General features: G+C 47.8%; 1 protein-coding gene across 9 annotated transcripts; it reads left to right on the forward strand.

Moving 5' to 3' along the window:
* Positions 1-7,844: 7,844 nt before the first annotated feature.
* On the forward strand, positions 7,845-27,955 carry Plxna3 (plexin A3). 9 transcript variants are annotated; one of them, XM_052742577.1, is made up of 34 exons: positions 11,459-11,763; positions 13,120-13,193; positions 13,567-14,189; positions 14,585-15,124; positions 15,581-15,763; positions 16,183-16,311; positions 16,382-16,482; positions 16,869-16,992; positions 17,083-17,239; positions 17,324-17,423; positions 17,697-17,811; positions 17,951-18,151; positions 18,360-18,456; positions 18,590-18,780; positions 18,866-19,011; positions 19,081-19,201; positions 19,325-19,461; positions 19,574-19,744; positions 20,005-20,098; positions 20,184-20,423; positions 20,513-20,656; positions 20,736-20,970; positions 21,061-21,149; positions 21,245-21,543; positions 21,668-21,734; positions 21,840-21,986; positions 22,068-22,227; positions 22,370-22,473; positions 22,678-22,774; positions 23,059-23,249; positions 23,503-23,672; positions 24,194-24,406; positions 24,553-24,703; positions 26,716-27,955. In XM_052742577.1, the coding sequence occupies exons 3-34, from the start codon at positions 13,593-13,595 to the stop codon at positions 26,809-26,811; spliced, it is 5,607 nt and encodes a 1,868-aa protein (XP_052598537.1). In that variant the 5' UTR covers positions 11,459-11,763; positions 13,120-13,193; positions 13,567-13,592; the 3' UTR covers positions 26,812-27,955. The 9 variants fall into 9 exon arrangements, 8 of the variants coding, with proteins under 8 accessions (XP_052598529.1, XP_052598580.1, XP_052598566.1 ...); XM_052742586.1 differs by having other exon boundaries at positions 21,287-21,543; XM_052742550.1 differs by having other exon boundaries at positions 11,460-11,763; positions 21,061-21,203; positions 21,287-21,543.
* Positions 27,956-27,963: the final 8 nt, after the last annotated feature.

The following is a 27,963-nucleotide window of genomic DNA, read 5'->3' on the forward strand; positions in this document are numbered from 1 at the left end:
AGTCCCCTGTAACAATCCCAATCTGCCTTTTGAGAAGCCATCAGAAAAAGAAGGCACTATGGAGAAAAAGTTTACTCTCGGCTATCTTATCCACATATTAGTGCCTCAAATCCCCTCTTTAGCCCCCAAGCTCTCTGAACTCTACATTCATATGGATCTGAGGCCCAAGGGACTCTGAGCCTGAATAGGTCATACCTAGATAGAAGCTACTCCAACCCTGCATCTTCTAGAAAAGGAACGCCTTTGAAGTTCACTGCCGAGTCTTCACGGGGAAGGATCTATGTTGTTGGTTGTTTTTATTTTTGGCTCTTTTGGGGGCCCACCACCCACCTCCCAAATAAATCCACAGGGAGTCTTATTAATTATAAATGTTAGGCCTTAGCTTGGCTTATTTCTAGCCAGCTTTCCTTAAATTATCCTAGCTTCCTTTTGCCTCTGGGTTTTTTTCTTATCTATATATCTTACTTTCACTCTTACTCCATGGCTGGGTGGCTGGATGGTTGTGTAGCTGGCCCCTAGCATCCTCCTCTCCTTGTTCTCTTACTCTTCGATCTCTCTTGCTCTCCTATTTATTCTCTCTGCCAGCCCCACCTATCCTTTCTCCTGCCTTGCTATTGGCCATTCAGCTCTTTATTAGACCAATTGGGTGTTTTAGACGAGAAAAGTAACACATAAACAAATGCAACAGATCTATTTTCTGGAAACAACCCCAAGTACTTGGGGAGACCTTAGGGTCAAGACTAAGAGGATAAAGGTCTGACAGGGAAAGAGATGTCAATTTTTTGTTTGTTTTTGTTTTATTTTTTTGAGACAGTCTTTTTGTGTAGCCCTGGCTATCCTGGGACTCCCTATGTAGACTAGGCTGGCCACAAACTCATAGAGATCCACCTGTCTCTGCCTTCCTGAGTGCTGGGTTTAAAGATATATCAACATGCCTGGCTAGAGAGGCCACATTCTTGTTGTGGCCAATGGAGAGACGGAAGGCTGTGTCATGGTGGATCCAGGATCCCTTTGAAGTGTTGAGCTGTATTAGCTATGTTCCTTGTTGCAATAAAATAGCTGACAGAAGCTACTTAAGGAAGAAGGGGAAGTGGGGCTAGAAAGGTGGCTCAGCAGTTAAGAGCACTGACTGTTCCTCCAGAGGACCTGGGTTCAGTTCTCAGCACCCACATGGCAGCTCATAACTGTCTGTAACTCAGTTCCAGAGGATCTGACACTCTCACACAGACATACATGCAGGCAAAATACTAATGCACATAAAATAAAATTTTTAAAAAAAGGAGAAAGGGTTTATTTTGGCTCACAGTTTGATGGTACAATCCATCATGGCAGAGAAAGCATGGTGGCAGAAACTTGAGGCAACTGGTCATCACATTGCATCTACAGTCAGGAAGCAGAGAGAGGTGAAACTGGTGTTTAGCTCAGTTCCCTTTTTTTTTTTTTTGGTTTTTCGAGACAGGGTTTTTCTGTGTAGCTTTGCACCTGTCCTGGAACTCACTCTGTAGCCCAGGTTGGCCTCGAACTCACAGAGATCCATCTGCCTCTGCCTCCTGAGTGCTGGGATTAAAGGTGTGTGCCACCACTGCCCTAAAGGCTTGTTTTTTTGGTTTTTTTTGGTTTGGTTTTTCAAGACAGGGTTACTCTGTAACTTGCACTGTAGACCAGGCTGGCCCAGAAATCTGCTTGCCTCTCCCTCCCAAGTGCTGGGATAAGGGCATGAGCCACTATACTAGCTTAGTTCCTTCTTTTATTTATTCTGACACTCTAGCCCATAGGATGGTGCTACCTATACCCACTGAGAGGATCTTCCTTCCTCAATATAGAAGAAACTCCTACACAGATACAACCAGAGGCTGGTCTTCTTGTGAGTCTAGAATCTAGACTCTAGATCCTGTCACAAGTTGACAACATTAACCATCATGGGGCCAAGCTTGAAGAGCAGAACTAGAGGGTCCAGTTCCTAAGATTCCTGTGTGACCACTGGGGTTCAGTTGTCTCTGTATGAACCTCATTATTGGAAGACGGTGTTGGCCTGAGGAGGGTTAATTAGGTGTGACCCAAGTTCAGTAGTGTTATTTGCGGTGCTCTTACCCTGCGAGGAAATGTCACGAAACACAACAGAATCCACTAACAAGAGTTTTATTAAGATAGGAAAGAGACAGATGTGACAGGCCTGTGGAAACACACGTGATTAAAGAAAGATGGAGCCGGGAATATGGCGCTGGCTTATAAAGGCTGGGCTGCGCCTGCGCACACAGGGCCATGTGGCTATTCCATGCATGCGTGTAGATCACATGGTTACGCTGCACACTTTATGCAACCACGCAAAGCCACAGGGTCCTGGTCATGTGAGATGTTTCGATCCAGAAATGGCTATTTTGACTCGGAAATGGCTAGGCGGAAGTGTCTAGGTCCATCAGACATGGGGGCATATTGTAAATCTCTATCAAGTAGGCCCTTTGAAAGTTCTCTGAGATGAATGTAGAGTTCAGAAGAGAAAATAGGACTGCAGAAGAAGTAGAGGAGCTGCCAGCAGATGCCATTCAATGTTCTGGAACAAAGGAACAGATGGGCCATGCACAGAGGTAGTATGGTGAGAAGGAAGGCTATTGGTGTAAGACAAATTGCTAAATGGTCTTATTAATAAAAAACCTGGAGCCAGATATGGGGGTAAAAAACCTGAAAGATTAGAAGAATAGGAAAAGCCACAGACAACCTCACCTCACTGACACCTCAGTCTCCAAAGAGAGACACTTCCTGTATATCCACACCTATATGTCTTTCTGTTCTGCCATCTCATTTCCTCTCTCTGCCCAGCTACATCACTTCCTGTCTGTCTGTACAGACCTCCAGACCTCTATGGCTAGTGCTGGGATTAAAGGCATGTTTCACCACACCTGGCTCTGTTCCCAGTGTGGCCTTGATGGATCACAGAGACCCAGATGGATCTCTGCCTCCTGAATACTAGAATAAAAGGTGTGTGCTACCATTGCCTGACTTCTATGTTTAATATAGTGGCTAGCTTTTTCCTCTGAATGTCAGATAAGCTTTACTAGGCTGCGCAATATTTTGGGAGACACAATATATCACCACATTTTCCCTTTTTTGTCTAAAATAAAAATAAAAAAATTATAAGGAAAATATATACAATAAGTACAATAACTATATGCAATATATACAAGCAATAAATACATCAACAATGTCTAGTCCATTTGCATTTGACAAATTCAGAGAAAATATTCCATTATCTATTTTTGTGAATCCAAAGGATGTATCTAATTCACTTTCTATCCTAATTTGCATTACCCAAACTATCTTTTGATGTCTTTCAAACTTATACACTTTACACCTCTTTAGTGAGTTTCTTTTCTGAACTTCTTTTTTTTTTCAAGACAGGGTTTCTATGTGTAGTTTTGGTTGGTGCCTGTCCTAGATCTTGCTCTGTAGACCGGACTGGCCTTGAACTCACACAGATCTGTCTGGCTCAGCCTCCCGAGTGCTGGGATTAAAGGTGTGCACCACCACCGCCTGGCTTTTTCTGAACTTCTTAACAAGGAAAAGTATAACTATCTAATCTTCAACTCCCTCAGAGACCTGAGAAGGAAATAATATTACCTAATAAAACAGGGAGTGCAAACAAGGGACTTCTGAAAAAAAAAAATGTGAGTTATGACAGAAACAGCCAGCTGCCTGGAGAGTCACCCGAGGTTTCTCTGCAACATTGGGACACCATCTTTGGCCTACAGGCTTAGCATATCTGACAGGCTCCTCTGTAAAGCAGGATTTTCTAAATAACCTTCCTACCTTGTCTTGGCAAGGATCGGCAGTTCTTTGTTTTGTGTCCTGCTTGTCCATTTTGGACAGCATACTGTTAGCAGTCGATGTAAGGGCACTTTCTTGCCCAGTGGCTAACTTTTGATGCAATGAAAGTAAACTTCATGTGGAGTTTCTTCAATGCCCATCGTCTCTGAAGTAGATTGGTTCTGCCAGGAGTAGACATGTCTCATTGTCATAAAAAAAAGAAAAAAATCTATGTTATTAAAACACCTTAAATGTCATATTCTACAGATCTCTGAAGTGTTTGAAGATGACCTGTATATCTAAAATATTTCTCTGCTTGACCTTGAAAACATACCTAATATGACTATAAGTTCGATTGCAATAATTAACTACTAACTTTCATTTCTTTATATTTGAATTAGTTGGTAAGAATAACTTTCAAGGATTAGCAAATTGCATTACATTGTTAAATGAACTGTATAGGTACAATACCTTGAACAAGATTAGAAATATATGTACAATATATTCTAACAAAATTATTCTCAAATTTTATCAATGTACATAATTTGTTTTTTTGTTTATTTTTATTTTGTGTGTATTGGTGCTTTGCCATATGTGTCTGGTGCCCTGGAACTAGAGTTGCAGACAGTTGTAAGCTGCCATGTAGGTGCTGGGAATTGAATCTGGGACCTTTGGAATAGCAGTCAGTGCTCTTAAACACTGAGCCATTTCTCCAGCCCAACATATATAATTTGTATACAATATTCAAAAATCCAATCCAGTGTAAAATATTTAAAACTAGTAGCTGCCTTCTAAAAGTAGATTCAATAATCTACCTTTTTATCTTATCATATCTATATCCTTCCTTTTTTCTTTTCAGAGTAGATTCAATAAGCTACCTCTTATCTATATCCTCTTTTTCTTTCAAACAAGAACCCTGAATCTAATTTCCTTTAACTTTTTTCCTAACCATTAACAAGTAACAACTTGTAACCAACCATCCTAAACAATGACAATTATCCAAAACCCATTGAAGACCAAAAACCACCCACCCCACCTCTTGGGAATGTGGGTGTGGTTTTCTTAAAATTACTTCCTGCTGTCTGAGGGCAAAGGCATCTTTAGAGGATCCTGAAAGAAAAAATTTTGGGTTAATTGTCAAGTCCTGGGAGAGGTAGCTGTATCATTTGTTGTCCAATCTCTCTGCATAATGTGAAAATGGAGGGCTTTTCTCAAGTCCTTACTCAAGTAGTAGTCAGTGAGGCTGGATCATCTCAGCTAGCCATCTCGAAATTGTCCTGAGCAGTTTGTAGTCGAAAGCTGATCTTTGGGTGATGTTTGTTAATTTAGTGGAATTATTATCGTCCATGTGGAATCATCCTTGTGGTGCCCCATCTTGTTTTTGGAGACTTCAAATTTGCTGTTAGGCCTGGTCATGATTCCCTGCAGAAGAATGATAGAGACTCAAACATGAAAACATGTACAGGCAGCTAGATGTGGTGGTATTGTGTTCCCCAAAATATTGTGCACCCTAATAAACTTATCTGGGGTCAGAGAACAGAACAGACACTAGATACAGAGGCTAGAAAATGGTGGCACTCATGCCTTTAATCCTAGCATTCCAGAGACAGAGATCTACCAGAATCTCTGTGTGTTCAAGGATACAGCCAAGCATGGTGACTCACGCCTTTAATCCCAGGGAGTGATGGCAGAAAGGTATATGAGGCGTGAAAACCAGAAACTAGAAGCTTTTAGCTGGTTAAGATTTCAGGCTTCTGAGAAGCAGTTCAGCTGAGATCCATTTGGATGAGGACTCAGAGGCTTCCAGTCTGAGGAAACAGGATCAGCTGAGGAATGGGCAAGGTGAGGTAGCTGTGGCTTGTTCTGCTTCTCTGATCTTCCAGCGTTCACCCCAATACCTGGCTTCAGGTTTGTTTTTATTAATAAGAACTTTTAAGATTCATGCTACACTAGATGAAGCCTTTTTTTCTAGAATTAGTTAGTACTATATATGATCATTAATATCATGACAAAAGTTTAAATATATATATAAATCTTATAAATTTTGATATAAAATTGATACCTTAAGAAAAGTTTTAAAGAATCAAAATAGAACCAAAGAATTGAGATTAGTGGCAATAGAATAGTCCCTTAATTTTGTTTGTCTTCTGTCCCATATCAAGTAGATCTTCTGAAATGATACAGAGATTTTGGATTTTCCTTTTAACAAGCATGCTTGGGTTTAGAGAAGGAGAGAGCCATGCTCCAACTTCAAAGCGTGCTTTAATTTTTAATTGAAATGGGACTACAAAAAGACCATTTGTGTTATGTGTCTGTAGAGAAGAGCAGAAACAAACATTTAGGAAGATTTATGGAATTTTATCCTGTTAGATATATGAGATACCAATAGGCCAATTTACTCTTTTTCTTGGGACATTTTTTTTTCTGGGTGATTTGTCCTTTTTCTTCAGATGTCTCATTTGTCCAGTGTTCTTCAGATTCCTTATCCTTCATTCTCATGAAAGACAAAAACAAAAGCCTTTCCCCAACCCTAACTTAGGGGAGGTTCCCTTTTGGCAAGTTATATCTGATTAAATGAAAAGGCATGTGTTAATGGTATAAGTTAGTTTAAATTGGATGGTCATGCTGGTTGATGAACTATCACCTTCTACTAATTAAGAGGTCTCTCTTGTTCAAATCAAACCTTTATCAATTTTGATGGTACCCAAGCTTATCTTCTCCTGTAGAAACAAAAGCAAAACCTCATCCCCAACGTAACACATATCCTGGTTTCCATTCTGAGGTCAGCACATCTTTAAAGTATATAGGCTGATTTAATTCTGTAGTTTTTCTATTATCCAATGTCTCTCTGCAGCTGTTGTTCCTTTCTCATTGGCATTGAGAAAATTCAAAGTTAATAGAGCATTATGTAATCTATTTCTGGGAGTTTTTGTTACCCCTTTCTGTTTATTTAGCATATCCTTTAGAGTTTGATTTGATCTTTCTATGACTACTTGGCCTGTAAGATTGTGTGGTATGCTTGTAATATGCTTTATATTGTAATAAGCAAAAAACTGTTTCATTTTAACAGAGACATGCTGGAGCATTTTCAGTTTTAACTTGTGCAGGTATACCCATGATGGCAATAACTTCTAGCAAATGCATGATTACAGAACCAGCCTTTTCTGAACTCAGAGCAGTTGCCCATAGAAATCCTGAATAGGTATCAATGGTGTGGTATGGTGATATTTTATTTGTCTGAAATGTGATTTTATTTGTATGTTAATAAATAAAGTTGCCTGGGGGTCAGAGCTAATAGCAAGCCATAGCAGAGCTGGGCGTTGGTGGTGCACACCTTTAATCCCAGCTCTTGGGAGGCAGAGCTAGGTGGATCTCTGTGTGTTCAAGGATGCAGCCAGCATGGAGACGTGTGCCTTTAATCTCAATACCAACCATAGAAGACCTGGAGGTCTGTACAGATGGGCAGTGACGAGGAGGTCATGTGGTTGGGTTTACAACCAATGAGAAGGCAGAACAGAAAGTCTATATAAAGACAAACACACAGGAAGTAGGTCTCTTGGCTGAAGAGGATAGTTGCAGAGTGAAGGGTAAGGCTCTTAGCTCTGACCTCTTGAGCTTTCATCATCTTTGCATTGGCTCTGTGTTTCTTATTTAGTAAGACAGTTACTTCTACATTGTGATGCACATATTTCAATTTTCCAAATTTTGCAAAGTGAAACACATCCATCTGCCAGATTTCATTCCTCTGAGTACCCTTTGGGTTACATCCTCCTGGTAGTGGAGTTTGATTGTAAAAAGAACTAGCCGGGCGGTGGTGGCGCATGCCTTTAATCCCAGCACTCGGGAGGCAGAGGCAGGCGGATCTCTGTGAGTTCGAGGCCAGCCTGGGCTACCAAGTGAGTTCCAGGAAAGGCGCAAAGCTACACAGAGAAACCCTGTCTCGAAAAACCAAAAAAAAAAAAAACAAAAACAAAAACAAAAAAACTAGTAGGACATTATCTTATAATTTCCTTGGCTTGTTGCCAGGTTATGGAAAAAATCCTTTTTTTAAACCCTTAGTATTGACATGACGTATTTTATGAAATTCTGAGGCCTCCAGCACATTTCCTATCAATAGTTTATCAATCTTGTCATTACCTTGTGCCAGAGGGCCTGGCAGACCCGTATGGGATTGGATGTGAGTTATATATAAGTGATGCTTCCTATTCCTGATTGTATCCTATTCCTGAATAAATAACAAAGTTAATTCTGACTCATCAGGATAAATTCTGCTGTTTCAATATGTAAAACCACTCTTTCAGCACACTGAGAGTCAGTAAATATGTTGAGAGGTTCTGCAAAATCCATTATTACCACCAGAATAGCATATAATTCTGATTTTTGAACCAAATTATAAGGACTTTGAACCACTTTATTTAAATTTTCTGATTTGTAACTTGCCTTTTCTTTTTGGTTTGCATCTGTATAAAATGCAGGAACTCCAGATATTGTAGTTTCCCCTACAATGCGAGACAGGATCCAATCAGCTCTCTTTATAAGTTGAATTCTATTGCTTTTGGGATATTTGCTGTTAATTTCTCCCAAAAAAGTTACTGCAAGCTCTTTGCCAAGGTTCACTTTCTGCCCATGATTTGTCAATGTCGTCCTTAGTTAAAGGTACTACAATTTCTGCTGAGTCTATTCCTGCTAATTGACAAAGTCTTAATTTTCCTTTTAAAATCAACTCAGAGATCTTTTCCACGTAAGTTTTAATTTTTTACTCTGTTTATTTGGTGGAAATATCCATTCCAATATAATATCTCCCCTCTGCATTAAAATTCCGTAGGAGAATGCTTAGAGGGTAAAATAACCAAAATGCAATCCAGCTTTGGATCCACATGATCCACATGTGCATCCTGTATTTTCTTTTCCACCAAAGCCAATTCTCTCTCAGCTTCAACTGATAATTCTCTTGAACTATTTAAGTCCTTGTATCTAAGGTTTTGAACAAATTACTCAGTTCATCATTTTTTACCCCAACAATAGTCTGTAGATGGGAAATGTCTCTGAATAATCTTTGAAAGTCATTAAGAGTCCGTAATTGATCTCTTGTAATTTGCAACTCTTGGGGTCTAACTTTTGTAAACCTATTTTATATCCTAAATAATTAATAGAATCTCTTCTTTGTATCTTTTCAGGAGCAATTTGTAATCCCCAACAAGGCAAAATTTTCTTTACTTCTTCAAACATTCTTTCTAAAGTATCTGCATTTGAATCAGCTAGTAAAATATTGTCCATCTAATGGTAAAGTATAGATTTAGGAAATTGTTTACATATTACTTCCAATGGCTGTTGTACAAAATGTTGGCATGGGGTTGGGCTATTCCACATTCCCTGTGGGAGGACCCTCCATTGAAATCTTTTAACAGGCTGAGAATTATAAGTAGGCACCGTGAAGGCAAATATTTCTCTGTCTTTTTCTTGTAAGGGTATTGAGAAGAAACAGTCTTTTAAATTGATTACTATAAAAGGCCATCCTTTAGGTAACAGAGTAGGCAAAGGAATTCCAGATTGTAGAGAGCCCATTGGCTAAATTATCTTGTTAATTGGTCTTAGGTCTGTTACCATTCTCCATTTACCAGATTTCTTTTTAATAACAAATACAGGAGAATTCCAAGGGCTGGTTGATTCTTCAATATGCTGAGCATTTAACTGCTCTTGTACCAGCTCTTCTAAGGCCTGCAGTTTCTCTGTTGTTAAAGGCCATTGCTGAACCCATACAGGCTTGTCTGTTAACCATTTTAAACGTAGAGCTGTTGGTGTCTTTGAAAGATCAACAGTTGTTGTGCTCTGTTCTTGTACAATCTGGATGGTCAGTGACTGTTCTTTATAATATCTTCTAATATTTTTCCCAGAAACATGTGTTAGTTTATGATTTGTTTCTGATATTGGAGGAATGTTAATCTGGGTATTCCATTGTTGTAATAAATCACAGCCCCATAGATTCATAGCTATATTAGCCACATATGGCTTTAATTTTCATCTCTGTCCTTCTGGTCCTATACATTCAACCCATCTTGTACTCTGTTTCACTTGAGATAGTGTTCCAATCCCTAACAGCTGAACATTTACCTCCTGAAGAGGCCAATTTGGATGCTCAGATTCTGGTGCAATTATTGTGACATCCGCACCTCTGTGTACAAGACCCTCCATGAGAAGGTCATTTATTTGTATTTTTAATTTTGGTCTTTGTTCATTTATAGAAGTTTGCCAAAAAATTAGCTTTATGGTTTCTCCTGAATTTTTTCTTCTCTGTGCTACAGCTGTTCTATCACCCTGAGCAGCCTGGTTTATTACAATAGGCATTTGGTTATTTAATTCCTTTGAGAAGGGGTTTCTTCTATGATGTCAGGAAAGGCCTGAACTGAATTTGCCATGGTGGCCTCTGAGAGGCCCCTCACGGAGTTTCAAGATTACTTTGTCTGTTCCTTGTTGATCCTCTATCAAAACAAGACAAAACAAAAACACAAGAATAAATAAATAAGTAAGAAAGGCCAGATGGGATGGAGAGATTGCTCAGTGCATAAAGCACTCTCTGTAAAAGTGTGAGGACTGGAGTTTGGATCTTCAGAATCCACAGGAATGCCTGTCAGACATGGCAGCCCAACTGGAATCCTAGTGCAAAGATGGGATCCCTGGGGCAAGTTAGTTAGCTAGACTAGCTGAATTGGCAAGTTCTCTGTTCAAATAAGAAACTCTATCTCAATATATAAGGTGGAACATGCTTGAGGAAGACACCTGATGTTGCAGCCCATTTTTCCTAGTGGCTTTACCCAGCAGGTCTGAATAAAGCGTTCCTAGCACTCACATCCAATGGCTCACAACCGCCTTTAACTCCAGCTCCATAGGCTCTAATGCCCTCTGCTGGCCTTCTTGGGCCCCTGCACACATGAGGCTTATACACACACACACACACACACACACACACACACACACACACACACACTAAACAAACAAATAAATAAAAGAACAGCTGGACCTGTTGACAAACACCTGTAATTCCAGAAGATGGGACTGTGAAGCTGGAGGATCACTGGAAGTTCAAGGCCAGCCTGAGCCACAGTGTGAGGCAACGTGGGAAAAAAAGCCAGTTGTGGTGGCACAAGCCCATAATAATTCCAATATTGGGAGGATGAGGCAGAAAGGTGGTCAGTTCAAGGTCACACTGTATTAAAGGGGAAAGAAAGGGGAAAAAAAGAGGAAAAAGAAAACAAGGGAATTAGAATCCCAGATTCAGGGTCAGAGTGGCTTGTTGAGGAAGGAGCTAGGTGAAAATGGCTATAAATTGCAGTACTCCAAGCTTTGTGCTGGGTATTTGTTCATTATTAGCCTTCCAGTTTATAGATCATTGGGGAAAGAGCTCTGAATTGGGGCACAGTCTTTGCTAGTGTGCTTTTGATAGGCTGGTCCAAGTAAAATCTTGCAACCGCAGCAGGTGGCCCAAGGCTCCCTGAGGAGGAGCTGGCTTGCTCTCCAGGACCGAGGGGGTGTGGCGCGGCTGCGCGCGGATTCCAGGATTGCTGGAAGCAGCAAGAGAGGAGCTGGGAGTGTAGAGAGGCGAGCGCCTAGGACTCAGCCATTGAGCGAAGGAGGTAATTTCTCAGGAAGAGATCCCCAGTAGTCCATGGGCGGCTCGTGCTGTGCACTAAAGTCCCGGGCCTCAGGGACCAGCGGCCTCACTCCCATGCGCTCTGCCTCTCAGGCCCCGGACCCTCCCTGGGAGTCCCCTCCCAGTGTGGTGGTACAGTCCAGGTTTAAAAGGCCCAGGCGGCCTCGGGCCAGCCCAGTGTGTGGGCGACGGCGGTTGCAGTTATCGCGGCGCGCGGGTTTGCGTGGCCACGCGAGTGGGGCTGCTGTAGGGCACGGGGGCACATCCACGTGGCCAGGAGTGGCCACCCCGAGTCAGCCGCGTTGGAGGGACAGGTAGGTGGCTGCCATCCTTACAACTCGTGTGCCAGTAGTCTGATGGATGTCTGAGATTCAGACATTCTAGGGGTCCAGATGGTTTCAGGGGTCAGGCTCTGTCCCTGCCTCTCGAGGTTCACCAGGCACTAGGTCCCCTGAGCAGGAAGAGACAGCCAACTCGATTGATTGTAGCCCCATTGCCTGATACGACCGTTTTGTAGAGGAGGAGCAGCAGCTCTGAGCATTGCTGTAGCCTCTGCATTGACTAAGGTCTCCACGGGTCTGCCCAGGAGTGCCCCCGATGGGGGCAGGGCTGGCTGGGTTGGTAGCACAGTGAGGAGCATTGTGGGAGAGCGGGCTGTGGACCCACATATCTGTATGGAGCTTTCCTCATTATCGTGCTCTTTGCTGGCAGGGCTGTAGCAGAGGGGCTGGGTACGTCTGTGATGCCTGAGGTTGCCACTTAGAGGTGGGGGCTGGGGTGGGGTCTTGTGCTGCAAATCACGACTTTCCAGGTCTCCTTCCCAATCTGTCCCTGGCAGGTTTCTAAAATTGGCTTTCTGTAGAGTGTAAAAGAGGTGAGGGCAGGATGCAGCTGCTTTTCTCTTTCGCCTTCCATTCTTCCTCTGGTTGTTGCATGAGGGGTCCGGGATGCAGACCTGACAAAAGAACCCCAGAGAGCTAACCGATTTGAGCTGAAATTTGGCAATTTCAAGCTGGAATTGCTCCCTGTTCCAGCAAATGCTGGTTTTCTTTTTTCTTTTCTGTGCCCCCCCCCCCCATGCTGAGTTCCTCCTGTGTTTCTTGGGAATTGGGCAGTGAGGGTAGCACTGACTGCAGAGACTGCTCTGCTGTCTTTGCAGCCTGGGGCTGGCTGGGTGTGGCCTGGGGGTGACGTGCCAGCACTGTCCTTATCCATATAGGCCTTGCCCCATATCCCTAAGGCTTCAATTGTATTTGGGGATGCTGCTTCCTACATATAAGGCTTCTGGGACTCTCAAAAGTGGGTTAGACCCCTCTGCCCCTACCCCTCTCTGACTAACCTCTGGATCTTCAGAGAGAGCCACACAGGCCTGGCAGAGCATCTGTCTGCCTGTATCTGACTAAAGCTTGACTTACGTCTGTCTTGGTGAGAGTCTTGGCTTTGTGTTGCAGCAGAAAGGCCAGACAGCAGACTCCTGGATAGGCAGCCAAGGCCCTCCGGGAGAAAGCACCTGAGGCCATGAGCTGGAGAAGTGGTGGCATTGAAACCAGCCTCAGGCCTTTATTCTCCAGAGCTTTGCTCTAGGACTCCTGTTGGCAGTGCCATTCACAGAGAAGCATCCCCCACCTCCAGCTTGTGATTGTTCTCTCCCTATTTTTCTCCTTCCCCAGCTCAGGCAAGGGGTATTTGGGGTCTAGGCTTCCCTGTTAATGCTCTCCTGTGCCATCAACTGCTCTCAGCCTTGGTATGTATTTGGTATATATTTGGGTCCCAGTTCTGGGATGGCCTCCCACCCCATCTTTTCAAGCATCTGGCTCTGCTGTCCCCTTGGGTGTGGCCCAGTTGAGACAAGGCCTCTTGGCTTTTTTTCCAGTACAGGGTGGGGAATGATTGATGGCTTCCAAGCTTGCGTGTGCTTGTTACTCATTCATTTGCCCTATTAGAGGCCCCTCCCCTCTCCCAGCCTCAGTCACCATCTGGGGCTCTGTCATGTTGGATGAGTTGCCCCTCTGTGGCATGGAGCCTGGCCTGTCAGGGTCGCTGGGCCAGGCAGGTCAGGGGGAGGGAGAGCAGCTTGACCCTGGGGCTTCTGACTCCCACTTACTGTTTCTCCTCAGGCCTGTTCCTGGTACAGCTGCCGGTCATGCCCACTGTCTGCCTTCTCCCATTGTTATTCTTCACCATAGGAGGGTGCCTGGGTAGCAGCAGGCCCTTTCGTACCTTTGTGGTGACAGATACCACACTGACTCACCTGGCTGTTCACCGAGTGACTGGGGAGGTGTTTGTAGGTGCAGTGAACCGAGTTTTCAAGCTGGCTCCAAACCTGACTGAGTTACGGGCTCATGTCACAGGGCCCATTGAGGACAATGCTCGTTGCTACCCACCCCCTAGCATGCGTGTATGCTCCCACCGCCTGGTGCCTGTGGACAATGTGAACAAGCTGCTCCTCATAGACTATGCAGCCCGTCGTCTGGTAGCTTGTGGCAGCATCTGGCAGGGCATCTGCCAATTCCTGCGTCTGGATGATCTCTTCAAGTTGGGTGAGCCCCATCATCGCAAGGAGCACTACCTGTCAGGGGCCCAGGAGCCTGACTCCATGGCTGGCGTCATTGTTGAACAGGGCCAGGGGGCTAGCAAGCTGTTTGTGGGCACTGCTGTTGATGGCAAGTCTGAATACTTTCCCACCTTGAGTTCCCGTAAGCTCATCGATGATGAAGACAGTGCAGATATGTTCAGTCTGGTGGGTGAGCCATGCCTGTTTGTTCTGTCCTCTTTCCCCTGCTTCTTATGAGTCCAGGTCTTATTCACTCCTCTCCCTCAGTCCTGGCCCTGCTTCTTGGGAAGGAAAGCTTTGATTTGAGAGGGGAATTTGTGACCCATCACTGTCACAGAGATGTAGACCAGCTGCTGAGGACAGGAAAATGGGTAGAATTCACCTGTAGAAAGCCTGTCTCTAGAGAGACTGAGGTTACCTTGCACTCTGTGGCATGGATCCCAGTAATTGTCCAGGCAGGGCATGTGGGAGATCACAGGGGAAGCCTTTGGAAGACCACATTGTTAGACCAGGGTTGGGAAGTCAAGGTGGAGTAGGGAGCAGGCCTTTATCCCATACTCATACTTTGCTCTACTCTCCAGGTGTACCAGGATGAGTTTGTCTCCTCTCAGATCAAGATCCCTTCAGACACACTTTCCTTGTACCCTGCCTTTGACATCTACTACATATATGGCTTTGTCAGTGCCTCCTTCGTGTACTTCTTAACACTGCAGCTGGACACCCAGCAGACGCTGCTGGATACAGCAGGCGAGAAATTCTTCACATCCAAGATCGTGCGCATGTGTTCAGGAGACTCAGAGTTCTACTCTTATGTAGAGTTTCCCATTGGCTGCTCCTGGCGTGGTGTGGAGTACCGCTTGGTGCAGAGTGCCCACCTGGCCAAGCCTGGCCTGCTACTGGCTCAGGCTCTGGGTGTGCCAGCTGATGAGGATGTCCTCTTCACCATCTTCTCTCAGGGCCAGAAGAACCGAGCCAGCCCACCTCGGCAGACCATTCTTTGCCTCTTCACCCTCAGCAACATCAATGCCCACATCCGGCGCCGAATCCAATCATGCTACCGTGGGGAGGGCACACTGGCCCTGCCCTGGCTGCTGAATAAGGAGCTGCCATGCATCAACACCGTGAGCCTTTTGCTTGCTCTGCTGTCCCTGTGCTAGACATGACAGCTCTGTGCCTTTCTGCCCTTCTGCTGGGTGGCTGTCTGTCCACTCCCAGGCTTGGCATGGTCCTGGGAGTGACACTTTTGTTCTGACACTTTTCCTGCTTTACCTTTCTTGAGAGCCTTACTCTCTTTTTATGTCTTGGCCAGTGTCCTGTTTGTATATTGCTACCTTCATTTTCCTGACTCTATATTAATTCCCGGCTTGCTCCCTGCTCTCTATCAAGTCTTGTAGATCCAAGCTTCTCCTCTCTTTCCCTGCTTTCCATCCCCAGTCCCATTTTCCCATGGGATCCTAGGGCAAACTGTCAGGCATGTCTTGAGAGCAGTGGCTTCCAGGTTCTGCTGCTTTACAGAACATTAGATCTAATAGCATCTGTCTATCTTGAACTCTCACTCACCCCTCCTGTGTCACCAGCCCATGCAGATCAATGGAAACTTCTGTGGGTTAGTGTTGAATCAACCATTGGGTGGCCTACACGTGATTGAGGGGCTACCCCTGCTGGCTGACAGCACTGATGGCATGGCCAGTGTAGCTGCCTATACCTACCACCAGCACTCTGTGGTTTTCATCGGTACACGCAGTGGTAATCTCAAGAAGGTTGGTCCTAGAACCCTTGTCTTATGGGATTGGGAGTGTTTTTCACACACGGAAAGAAGGGCTGGGGAACAGAATGTGCACATGAGTGTGGATAACCCTGAACAGGGTATGATGACTTTCCAGGTTAGGCCCCAAGAGCTGAGTCCTGCTCCTTGGGTGGCACCTCTGCCATCTACCTTCACCAGTGTTTTTTTTTTTTTTTTTTTTAGCTGAATCCAAGGTAGCCTTTGCCTTAGCCTAAGGCTGTGGCCATTGGAGCTATGGGCCTTCAAACTGAGTGTAGGCTCAAAGAGGTCCTGCCTGACTTCAGCTCAGCTGCAGTCTAGAAAGTCCCTGGCTGAAGAGGATGCTCTGGGTGCAGGGAGCTATGGTAATGTGAAGCTGGCCTGTCATTTCTCTGTCATGGTCTTATGGTTCAGGTGCGGGTCGATGGCTCTCAAGATGCCCAGCTGTATGAGACAGTCTCTGTAGTGGAGGGCAGCCCCATACTCCGAGACCTGCTCTTTAGCCCTGACCATCAGCACATCTACCTCCTGAGTGAGAAGCAGGTGGGCCCGTGGTGGGTGGTGGTGGATGGTGGGGCAGGGGTGGGCTGTGTGCTGATGTGGCTGTCCCCAGGTGAGCCAACTCCCGGTGGAGACCTGTGAGCAGTATCTGAGTTGCGCTGCATGCCTGGGCTCAGGGGACCCACACTGTGGTTGGTGTGTGCTACAGCACAGGTGAGGGCAGTGGGTAAGGGATGTGGGGCAGCAATGGGCTCCCTGGGGCCATTATCTTGGGAGACAGAAAGATTTAGGAGGGTCTTGCCAGCTGAACAGGAGCCAGCCACACTTGTTATACCTGCCCAGTTTCCCCCAGCCTTGAGCCTTGAGCTTTGAGCCTTGAGCCTTCCCCTCCCTCCCTTCCCCTCCACTTTCTCCAGCTAATGAGCGGAACTTCCACCCTGAGTGACGTCCCTTGGATCTCAGGGGATGAGGCCAAGGCACACTGTTGCCTGGCAGTAGGAGCTGGGTATGCTGTCCTCTGCCCCACTCAGCCTCTTCTGCACCCCCATCTGGGCCCTCCTGGGACAGTGCTAAGACTGCTCTGGCCTGTCCCCATGCAGGTGCTGCCGTGAAGGGGTCTGTCCAGGTGCCTCTGCCCCACATGGCTTTGCAGAGGAGCTGAACAAATGTGTGCAGGTGCGGGTCCGGCCCAATAATGTGTCAGTGACAACCCCCGGGGTGCAGGTAAGCAATATGGAGGGTACTTGGGTCCATGTATGCTTCATGAGGTAGGGGTACACCCTGCCCCTGCTCTGAGCCCTCTGCCTCCCCCAGCTGATGGTAGCCATGCGCAATGTGCCAGACCTTAGTGCGGGTGTGAGTTGTTCATTTGAGGAGGTGACTAAAAGTGAGGCTGTTCTGCTGCCCTCTGGAGAGCTGCGTTGCCCTTCACCATCCCTTCAGGAGCTCCAGACACTTACCAGAGGGCATGGTCAGTGGACTCAGGCTATTTTGGGTGTTGTGGGGTAGGGCAGGATACCAGGCTAGTTGGTGATGGCTATCTGGCTTGCTGCAGGGGCCACTCATACTGTGCGGCTGCAGCTGCTCTCCATGGAGACTGGTGTGAAGTTTGCTGGGGTTGACTTTGTCTTCTACAACTGCAGTGCCCTCCAGTCGTGAGTACCTGGTCCAAAATCTGTCCCTAGCCCTGGGGATAGATAGGTGCTCTGGGATATATAAAACTTGCAGGTTGTCTCTAGGGCTTCAGGGGTGAGCTGTTGGGTCCTCCTGCTCTGTCTCCACTTCTGTCCAATCAATCCTGATGTGCACTGTGTGGCTTATGCAGGTTCTCCCTGTCCCTTCATTTGTTCCCCAGTGCATTTTGTAGGATGATGATAACAGGGTGGTGTGACCTTCTCTGTTATTTCTGAAGCCACTTCCCTCTCCAGGTGCATGTCCTGTGTTGGCAGCCCTTACCCCTGCCACTGGTGTAAGTACCGTCATGTGTGTACCAGCCACCCACACGAGTGTTCCTTCCAGGAGGGCAGGGTCCACAGCCCTGAGGTGAGGTGGTACAGTACACTGCAAAAGGCTGGGCTCCTTGGGGGCTGGCCTCTCACTTTTTTTGTTTGCTCTCCCATCTCCTTGGGTCTGGAGAAAGGTGGATAGCCCAGCATACCTCTGACAGTTGTTCTCTTCCCAGGGCTGTCCTGAGATCCTGCCTCGAGGAGACCTTTTGATCCCTGTGGGTGTCATGCAGCCTCTAACCCTGCGGGCTAAGAACCTGCCACAGCCTCAGTCAGGCCAGAAAAATTATGAATGTGTGGTTCGTGTACAGGGTCGGCAGCATCGGGTACCTGCAGTGCGCTTTAATAGCAGCAGTGTACAGTGCCAGAATGCCTCGGTGAGGTCCAGGGTGGACTAGCCAGGGATAGTTGGGTTTTTTGTTGGTTTGGTTTTTATTTTTTGTTTTTGGTGTATGGTCAGCTTACTGATCTGGAAGCCTCTGGTTGGTCCTGGCAGGCCCTTCTTAGTCTTTTTTACCAGAGATTCCTAAGTTGGGCAAGGATTTTGCTCATCTTATTTGTGTTCATGTGGTTCCATTTTTTTAGTATTTTTATGAAGGTGATGAGTTTGGTGACACCGAACTGGATTTCTCTGTGGTCTGGGATGGAGATTTCCCCATTGATAAGCCTCCCAGCTTCCGAGGTGAGGGATGACATGGGTCCAAGGAGCATGTTCCTGGGATAGGGTTGACAATGCTGGGGGCAAGTCTGGAGGCCCTAGAGCCCCCTGCTTCTCTGCCACTGTCTGCTCCATCAGTAGTCCCCTGTGCCTGCAGCCCTTCTTTACAAGTGCTGGGCTCAGCGGCCTAGCTGTGGCCTCTGCCTCAAGGCTGATCCCCGGTTCAACTGTGGCTGGTGCATCTCAGAGCACAGGTGCCAACTGCGGGCTCACTGCCCAGCTCCCAAGAGCAACTGGATGCACCCAAGCCAGAAGGGTGCCCGATGCAGCCATCCCCGAATCACCCAGGTTAGCTTTACCTACTAGTCCTACCTTGCCTGCTGGACATGTATGAGTCTGGCCTGATCTTTTTGCCTCTTATCCTGCTCTACAGATCCACCCACTCACAGGGCCCAAGGAGGGTGGTACCCGGGTCACCATTGTGGGTGAGAACCTGGGCCTCACTTCCCGTGAGGTTGGCCTGCGAGTAGCTGGTGTACGTTGTAACTCCATCCCTACTGAATATGTCAGTGCTGAAAGGTGAGTGTGGTCATATAAGTACCCTGTCCTTGTGTACCACAGCTGGTCCTGACTTTCTGTGACTCCTAGGATCGTATGTGAGATGGAAGAATCGCTGGTGCCCAGCCCACTACCTGGGCCTGCTGAGCTCTGTGTAGGTGACTGTTCGGCTGACTTCCGCACACAGTCCCAACAGCTCTACAGCTTTGTGGTACGTGGCTTACTGGTCCCTTCCCCTTCCTTAAGCCTTCTCCCTCCCCTATCTGGGGGAATTTGGAGTAGCCCTTGGATGGGGCTAGTTCCTATCTCCTCTCAAGGGCTGCTTCTTTCCTAGACCCCAACATTTGACCGTGTGAGTCCTACTCGAGGCCCAGCTTCTGGGGGCTCTCGGCTCACCATCTCTGGAACTTCTCTGGATGCTGGCAGCAGGGTCACAGTGATTGTAAGAGATGGCGAGTGCCAGTTTGTAAGGTGGGCCTGAGCACAAGCAGTCTAGAGTTGAGCATTATGTGGAGGGCTGTGGGGACAGGGTAGCTGAAGGTGCCAGGCCACCTGTTTCAAGCCTACCTGCTTACTTACGTAGGAGAGATGCCGAGGCAATCGTGTGTATCTCACCTGTCTCCACTCTGGGCCCCAGTCAGGCCCCTATCACCCTTGCCATCGACCATGCCAACATCTCCAGCCCTGGAGTCATCTATACCTACACCCAGGACCCCACTGTCACACACCTTGAGCCCACCTGGAGCATCATCAAGTGAGACTCTGAGGAGAATGGGGTTGAGGACTAATTTGGGGCTCCGAGTGTTTCTCTTGGGGCCTTACATGTTACTGGGGCCTTGGGGTATCAAATCATTCCTGAACCCGCATCAATAGGGACATAGAGTTGTCCTGCCCATATAGAGTCTGGCACCTGCTAAATGATCCAAAGTTAGAGGCTCTGAGCTTTGAGAAAAATCTTGGTAACTTCAGGGCAGAATGGGGGAGGGAACCTGAGATCTTTACCCATCTCTGCAGTGGAAGTACTGCCATCACTGTGAGTGGAACCCATCTGCTGACGGTGCAGGAACCCCGTGTACGGGCAAAGTACCGTGGTATTGAGACTACTAATGTGAGTAGCAGCTTCCCATCCCTCTCCCATCCTTGCTTCTTATTCAAGGCATCATGCACTGAGGTGATTGCTGTTGTCTCCATAGACATGCCAGGTGATCAATGACACTGCAATGCTATGTAAGGCCCCTGGCATCTTCCTTGGGCGTCCTCAGCCTCGGGCTCAAGGCGAGCACCCTGATGAATTTGGCTTCTTGCTGGATCATGTGCAGACAGCCCGCTCCCTCAACCGTTCTTCCTTCACCTACTACCCTGATCCCAGCTTTGAACCACTTGGGCCATCTGGTGTGCTAGATGTCAAGCCTGGCTCACATGTTGTATTGAAGGTGCTTGGATAGGGGTAGGGAGTAGAAAGGAGGGGAGGAGCAGAGAGCTGGAGAGCTTGACTATCTCTGTGTGGGTTATCCACTGCTAGGGCAAGAACCTGATCCCTGCTGCAGCTGGCAGCTCCCGCCTCAACTATACAGTACTGATTGGAGGACAGCCATGTGCACTAACTGTCTCAGATACTCAACTTCTGTGTGATTCCCCCAGCCAGACAGGCCGGCAGCCTGTCATGGTGCGTATAGGCTTGGGAGGCCACCAGGGCAGCCTTGGGTGTACATGGGAGTTGGTTCACCTTGAGCCTGCCCTTACAGGTGCTGGTGGGTGGCCTGGAGTTCTGGTTGGGCACCCTGCATATCACTGCTGATCGGGCACTGACCTTACCGGCTATAGTGGGGCTGGCAGCAGGGGGTGGGCTCTTGTTGCTGGCCATCACTGCTGTGCTGGTCGCCTACAAGCGAAAGACTCAAGATGCAGACCGAACACTCAAGAGGCTCCAGCTACAGATGGACAACCTGGAGTCTCGTGTGGCCTTGGAGTGCAAAGAAGGTGCCTAAAGCCGGGAGTGTACCACAGTATGTGAGAGTTGAGGGACTTCCCTGCCTCTTGCTCAACTCATTCCACTCTACTTTCCCCCAGCTTTTGCTGAGCTGCAGACAGATATCAATGAACTGACAAACCACATGGATGGTGTGCAGATTCCCTTCTTGGACTATCGGACCTATGCTGTGCGTGTGCTTTTCCCTGGCATTGAGGCCCACCCAGTGCTCAAGGAGCTGGATGTGAGCCCCCCTGCCGCCTGTCCATGTTCTTTTTCCCCCAGAGCCACCACTACCTACCTTCTGAGACTCTCTGGTCCCCACAGACTCCCCCCAACATGGAGAAGGCCCTGCGCCTATTTGGGCAGCTGCTGCACAGCCGTGCCTTCCTGCTCACCTTCATCCACACTTTGGAGGCTCAGAGCAGCTTCTCCATGCGTGACCGTGGCACTGTAGCCTCACTTACCATGGTGGCCCTGCAGAGTCGGCTTGACTATGCCACTGGACTGCTGAAGCAACTGCTGGCCGACCTCATAGAGAAAAACCTTGAGAGCAAGAACCACCCAAAGCTGCTATTGCGCAGGTATGTAACTGTCTTTCCTGGCCTTTCCCCCAGCCCACTCCTCCATTTCCTATTTCAGGCCCCTCCATCTGTTCAAGCACCACCCTAGCCAGGCCAGGGCCTTAGGACCTATCTCTTGCCACAGGACAGAGTCAGTGGCTGAGAAGATGCTCACCAACTGGTTCACATTCCTGCTGCATAAGTTCCTGAAGGTGTGCTTAGGGGGACTGGGCAGCAGGGGAGGAATGTTCAGGGGTGGGTACAGTTGATTGGTAAGCCAGACAGGCAGCCAGCTATGCCCATGACCCTGGATGCAGGAGTGTGCCGGGGAGCCACTTTTCCTGCTGTACTGTGCCATCAAGCAACAGATGGAGAAAGGTCCCATTGATGCCATAACAGGCGAGGCCCGCTACTCCTTAAGTGAGGACAAGCTCATCCGGCAGCAGATCGACTACAAGACCCTGGTGAGCATGGGACCATGTAAGCAGGAGATGGGGTGGAGGAACCTTGCTCAGGATTAATGCTGGGGGTTCCTTTACTCCTAGACTCTTCATTGTGTGTGTCCGGAGAGTGAGGGCAGTGCTCAGGTCCCTGTGAAGGTTCTCAATTGTGACAGCATCACCCAGGCTAAAGACAAACTGTTGGATACTGTGTACAAGGGTATCCCATACTCTCAGCGCCCCAAAGCTGAGGACATGGACTTGGGTAAGGTCTCTCCCTTTTTTCCTAGCCTCTGACCTTCCATTCCCTCCCAGGGGGCTCTCACACTCTATACTTGAGCTCTGTTCCTTAGTGGGCCTAAGGCCTTGTGTTGTAAATGTCCCTAAGAGCTGACTGTGGCCTGCAGAATGGCGCCAGGGCCGCATGGCCCGAATCATCCTTCAAGATGAGGATGTAACTACAAAGATAGAGTATGACTGGAAGAGGGTCAACTCACTGGCCCACTACCAGGTGAGGAACTGGGAGCCTACTCACCCTCACCCCCAGGGCTTCTTAGGAGCAGTGGCCAGGTCTGCTCCCAGCCCTTATCCCTATATTCATGAGCTCTCCTCATAAGGCCTTGGTTGTACATATACATATGTACATTGAAGATTCTGGATGGGTGGTAGCCCCTTGGCTTCCTGTACTGCCCCTTCTTTGTCTGTGGACCTCCAGGTAACAGATGGTTCCTTAGTAGCACTGGTGCCCAAACAAGTATCTGCCTATAACATGGCCAACTCCTTCACCTTCACCCGTTCACTCAGTCGATACGGTAGGTATCCTCATCATGGTGGCTTCTGCTGGCCCTGTGTCCTTTAATTAAGGCTATATAAGCCATCTTAGGAAGCCCCAAGTAGCTATCTTGACCTAACTGGAAAGACCTTCATTATTTTGGGCTCCTGAGTGGTCTCCAATTCTGTAGCGCAGTAGGGAGGGGTGGCAAGAATAGATGGGTTCCAGAAAGGCTCCTGGGCTCTTAGAGGAGAGTGGAGCAAGAGGGTGGGTAATGGCCAGGACCTGTAGGGGCCTAAGGGTCACATCTGTCCTCTGCCCTAGAGAGCTTGCTCCGTGCTGCCAGCAGCCCGGATAGCCTCCGTTCCCGAGCACCTATGCTCACACCTGACCAGGAGGCGGGCACCAAGCTGTGGCATCTGGTGAAGAACCACGACCATGCTGATCACCGAGAGGGAGACCGTGGCAGCAAGATGGTCTCAGAAATATATCTGACAAGGCTGCTGGCCACCAAGGTGTGGGCCTGCCCCAGGCTCCCTTGGTATCTGCATAGACACTTTCTAGCCCAGACTTAACCATGAGATGAGCTGGTCTTACTAGGCAGGGGCCACTTTCTCGGGGCCTTTGCAGTAGGACCTCTAGGCCTGAGGTCAAGAGCAGGTCCATTTTAGGAATGCTGGCTCTTCAGAGTTCTTTACTGAGCTTTTCTGCCCCTGTCTGTCAGATTTGGGGTATTTCCTGACATAGTTGCCTTACTGTCATTCATAGGGCACATTGCAGAAATTTGTAGATGACCTGTTTGAAACTGTGTTCAGTACAGCCCACCGGGGCTCAGCCTTACCCTTGGCCATCAAGTACATGTTTGACTTCCTGGACGAACAGGCTGACCAGCGCCAGATCAGTGACCCTGATGTGCGCCACACCTGGAAAAGCAACTGGTACTTATCAGTTCCTGGCTGCTGCTGGCCATTTTGAGGATGGGTGGGAGGAAGAGTGACTTAGCCAAGCCCCAAGGCCCATGGAGGCAGGTTGACTGAGAGTTGAATAGCCTTTCAGGCAGGAGGGATAGGACAGTGGCTTGGCCTAGAACTGAATAAGAGTATAGAGAAGGTGGGTACTGCTGGGATGTGCAGATGGGAATTGCTAGTCTAGCACTGCGATTGGCCATTTTTCTCCAGGGCCCTGCACAAGGTAGAGATATTGATGGCTTGGCACAGGTGGAGACAGTGGAAACTTCAGGGGTGGAGATTGAAGACAGAAAGCCATCTATTCTCACTTCTCATTGCCTGAGTCCAGCAGAAAGTTAAAGAAAAAGCCATTTACCCTAAATGTGTCCTTCCTGTTATGTCAGGAGAAGACATGAGTTGGCCAGACAGGAACAAGGTGTGAAGGAAGGCATTGGGGAAAAAGGGGCACACAGGGCCACTGGGAAGTCTCAAGTGTATGTCCCTCTGTTCAGCTTACCTCTGCGTTTCTGGGTGAATGTGATCAAGAACCCACAGTTTGTGTTTGACATCCACAAGAATAGCATCACGGATGCCTGTTTGTCAGTGGTGGCCCAGACCTTCATGGACTCCTGTTCTACATCAGAGCACCGTCTGGGCAAGGACTCCCCTTCCAACAAGCTGCTCTATGCCAAGGACATCCCTAATTACAAGAGCTGGGTGGAGAGGTGGGCCCTGGGAGACTGCTGTATGTGCATGGTGGTAGGCTGCAACTGCCTGCCTAAACAGCCGGTCTGAGGCTGGCCAAACACTGATGACATGAGTTTTGGCTTTTGTGACATATACATGATTGACTCACCCAGGGTCTCTACAGGTACTACCGAGATATTGCAAAGATGGCATCAATCAGTGACCAGGACATGGATGCCTATCTGGTGGAACAGTCCCGCCTCCATGCCAATGACTTCAATGTCCTAAGTGCACTCAGTGAGCTCTACTTCTATGTCACCAAGTACCGTCAGGAGGTATGGTTGATGCACCTTCCAGACCCCCAGTTGCATGCATGGTTCTGATGATGCAATTAAAGGCAAAGAAAGGCAGGGAGGTTGATGGATTGAGGAGTGCCACAAGGATTTGAGCAAGATGGGACACAGAATCCATCTTGTATCTTGTGTACATTCTACCCCTTGCCTAGGGCAACATGGGTAATAATTTCCCTAGATGCTGGGATTTAAGGAATACAGGAGAGAAACCACCAGCTAGAGTATAGAGTTCCCACTGGGTAAAAGTTATAAGGCTGGAAAATCAGAAGGGGTGGGCCAAGGTGTGTGGGGTGGGGCCAGAGGTAGGTGCATCCAGCTATTAGCAGGGCCTATGGCTTTTGTGGTTGGAGATGCCAGCAAACAGAGGAACACATAAGGCTGTGGAGGCCTGGATTCATGTTCTTCTGAGTAACTGGATGTCGGCCACAAGCTGGAATCAAGGATGACTGCAGGGCTTCTTCAGCCTAAGCAGCTGACAGGATGAAGTTCACTGCTATAAACACAGTAATACTATAAACCACAGGAAAGACTGTAGATGGAACAGCTTTGTGAGGCCCAGGGAACAAAGACTAAGAATCTTCAGAACCACTCAAGTCATCCATAGAAAGTGCTAAAGTACTGAGGGAACATAAAGCATCTTGGGATAGGTAGCAGGGATGGTGGCAAAGTTGATTGGGTTAGACTGGGAAGGTTGAGCCCAATTACTAGTCTCCTGCTAACTAGACTTAAAATGACAAGTATACAAGGTATATGAGTATAGATTCAGGGGAAGTCTAGGATGGAAGTACACTTTTGGAAACTATAGGTGGAATTTAAAGCCCTGAGCCAGGGGGATGGGGAAATGGCTTGGTTGATCAAGTATCTGTTATGAAAGCATGAGGACCTGAATTTGGATTCAAAGCACCCATGTAAAAATATTGGGTGTGGTGGCGTGTGTCTATAACCCCTATACTGGGGGTAGTGGTAGAGGAGATAGGCAGATCCCCACAGTCTAGCCAATGAGTTCTATGTTCAGTGAGAGGCTCTATCTCAAAAATAAGGTGGATGGACTGGAGAGATGACTCAGCAGTTAAGAGCACTTGCTGTTCTTCCAGAGGATCCAAGTTTGATTCTCAGCACCCACATGGCAACTCACAGCCCTTTAGCTCCAGTTCCAGGAAATCCATCCTCCTCCTTTAGCTTCTGTGGGCATCAGGCACACATGTGATATACATGCAAGCAAAACACTCATACACATTTTTTAAAGGCAGAGAATGATAGAGAAAGACACCAGGTATTGACCTCTAGACTCCACACACATGCATGTGTACCCACATGCACCCATGTACACAGACAAAAAACAAATGTGCATGCATGCACAGGTGCACTAAAGATTAAGCCCTGACCAGGCATGGTGGCACATATCTTTAGTCCCAGCACTTAGGCAGCAGAGACACATAGATTGCTGTGATTCAAGACCAGCCTGGTCTACAAAGTGAGTTCCAGGACAGTCATAGATAGTGAAATACTGTCGGAAAAAAAAAAAAAGGAACTCACCAAGGGAGATCATGCCAAGCACAGCACTCTGAGCCCCTCATAGGTCAAAGAAGAAAGAGGGAACTAGCAGAGGACTGGGAGGGTTCCCAGAAGTGGCTGGTGGAGTCAGCCCTGTATCCTGAGCCAGACCCCTTCATGGATCAAGGAGGATGGAATGGCCAGATTGTCCAAGAAGATGTTGGAGTTTGGGTCAGGAGGGAACAGGAATCGATAACAGCAAGTATGGCCCACTCTCTAGAGGCTACACATGAGCCATGATAGAAAATTGCTCTGTAGTTGGGGATGGTATTAGGAGTCAAGGAAAAGTAGGTAGTTTGCTGAGAAATTAGAGGTTTGGAGCTTGAGCTGGGCACAGAGACTGAAGCTTGTGGGAGGGGAGAGCCCGTCTGGGAAGCAAGGGCTTTGTGCAGAAGTGGAGCCCTGCCATGGGTCTGCTCCAATGGATCCTCATCTCTTAGATCCTTACATCGCTGGACCGAGATGCCTCTTGTCGGAAGCACAAGCTTCGACAGAAGCTGGAGCAGATCATCAGCCTGGTGTCCAGCAGTAGCTGAGTGGGGAGATGGTGAGGAGGGGGTTTCTCACTTCTGAGCCATTCTCCCAGCCAGGGGAGTAGTTGGCTCTAGCCTGAGTCTCCAGGGCTGAGACCCAGATCTGGTGTTGTTGGGGAGGTTACCAGGCCAAGATGCCCCCATCACACCTGGGCCCCCTTCATTAGTGCCTTGCTTTGGGCCCTGCAGGGGGAGGGGGTGACAGGACCGAGCTCTCCCCACCAGCAGCAGCAATACCCCCACCCTCTTGCCCTTGTGTTTCCATGTCAAGAGAGCTCTTGCCCTTCTAGCTCTGTATACCCTACTCACCTATTTATTAACCTAACCCCACCTTAATTTTCATATGTAAATACACATGCCCCATGGGATGTTGCCAGCCTCACAGACCTGCCTCCTTGGTTGATTTGGGTCCTACTTCCTGTCCTGGTTCCTTTGTGACATTGCCAGCCTTCACTTAGCCTCTGGCATCTCACCTTTGCCCTGTAAGGCCCCACTTGCCCTAAGAGAGCCTCAGTACCAGCGGCATTTGGGGTTGGATAATACATCTGAAGCTGCCCTCAGATTGGCTGGGCCTGGCCAGGCCAGTGTCCCTCTTCAGATGTTTCAGGAGTCAGACCACATTTTCATGGGGCCTGTTGTCTCTAAGAGAACTAAAACCAGGTTGTGCTTGGGCCTGATGTGGGCCTGGGCCTCTGGGACATTCCTTGTGTCCCTACTGACAAACTTCCTCAGTGTTGTAGGCACTTGCCCTGAACCCCCTCAGCCTCAGCTGCCCCATCATGTGCCCACCTCTAGGGGCCAAGGTGGCAGTGCCTTACTGTTTCTCGTGTCTCCTGCCTCTGAGGAATCTGGTCCTGTCTGATGGTTCCAGATCCCCCAGTCCACTTTTCTTTTGTTGCATGAGTTTTTCTTTGTTGTTGTAAGTTTTTCCTAATTAAATGTTGGGAAATGGGGTCAGTGCATGTCTTTGTCTTTGGGGCAAGTACGTAGACCTGTTGGGCTATGGATGAGCTGGACTGTGGGAGGAAATATAACTCCTTATAGAATTTCTGATGATTTGAGGAAGATCATGGCCATGTGTAGTTCATTAGGCAATCCTGGTGGTTCTAGCTTCAAGACTGAATAAATCTGCTTCCTTCTCCTTGCATATACTGT

The sequence above is a fragment of the Peromyscus californicus genome, unplaced genomic scaffold (genome assembly GCF_007827085.1).
Source record: "Peromyscus californicus insignis strain IS unplaced genomic scaffold, ASM782708v3 Scaffold_10__1_contigs__length_136768540, whole genome shotgun sequence".
NCBI lineage: Eukaryota > Metazoa > Chordata > Mammalia > Rodentia > Cricetidae > Peromyscus > Peromyscus californicus.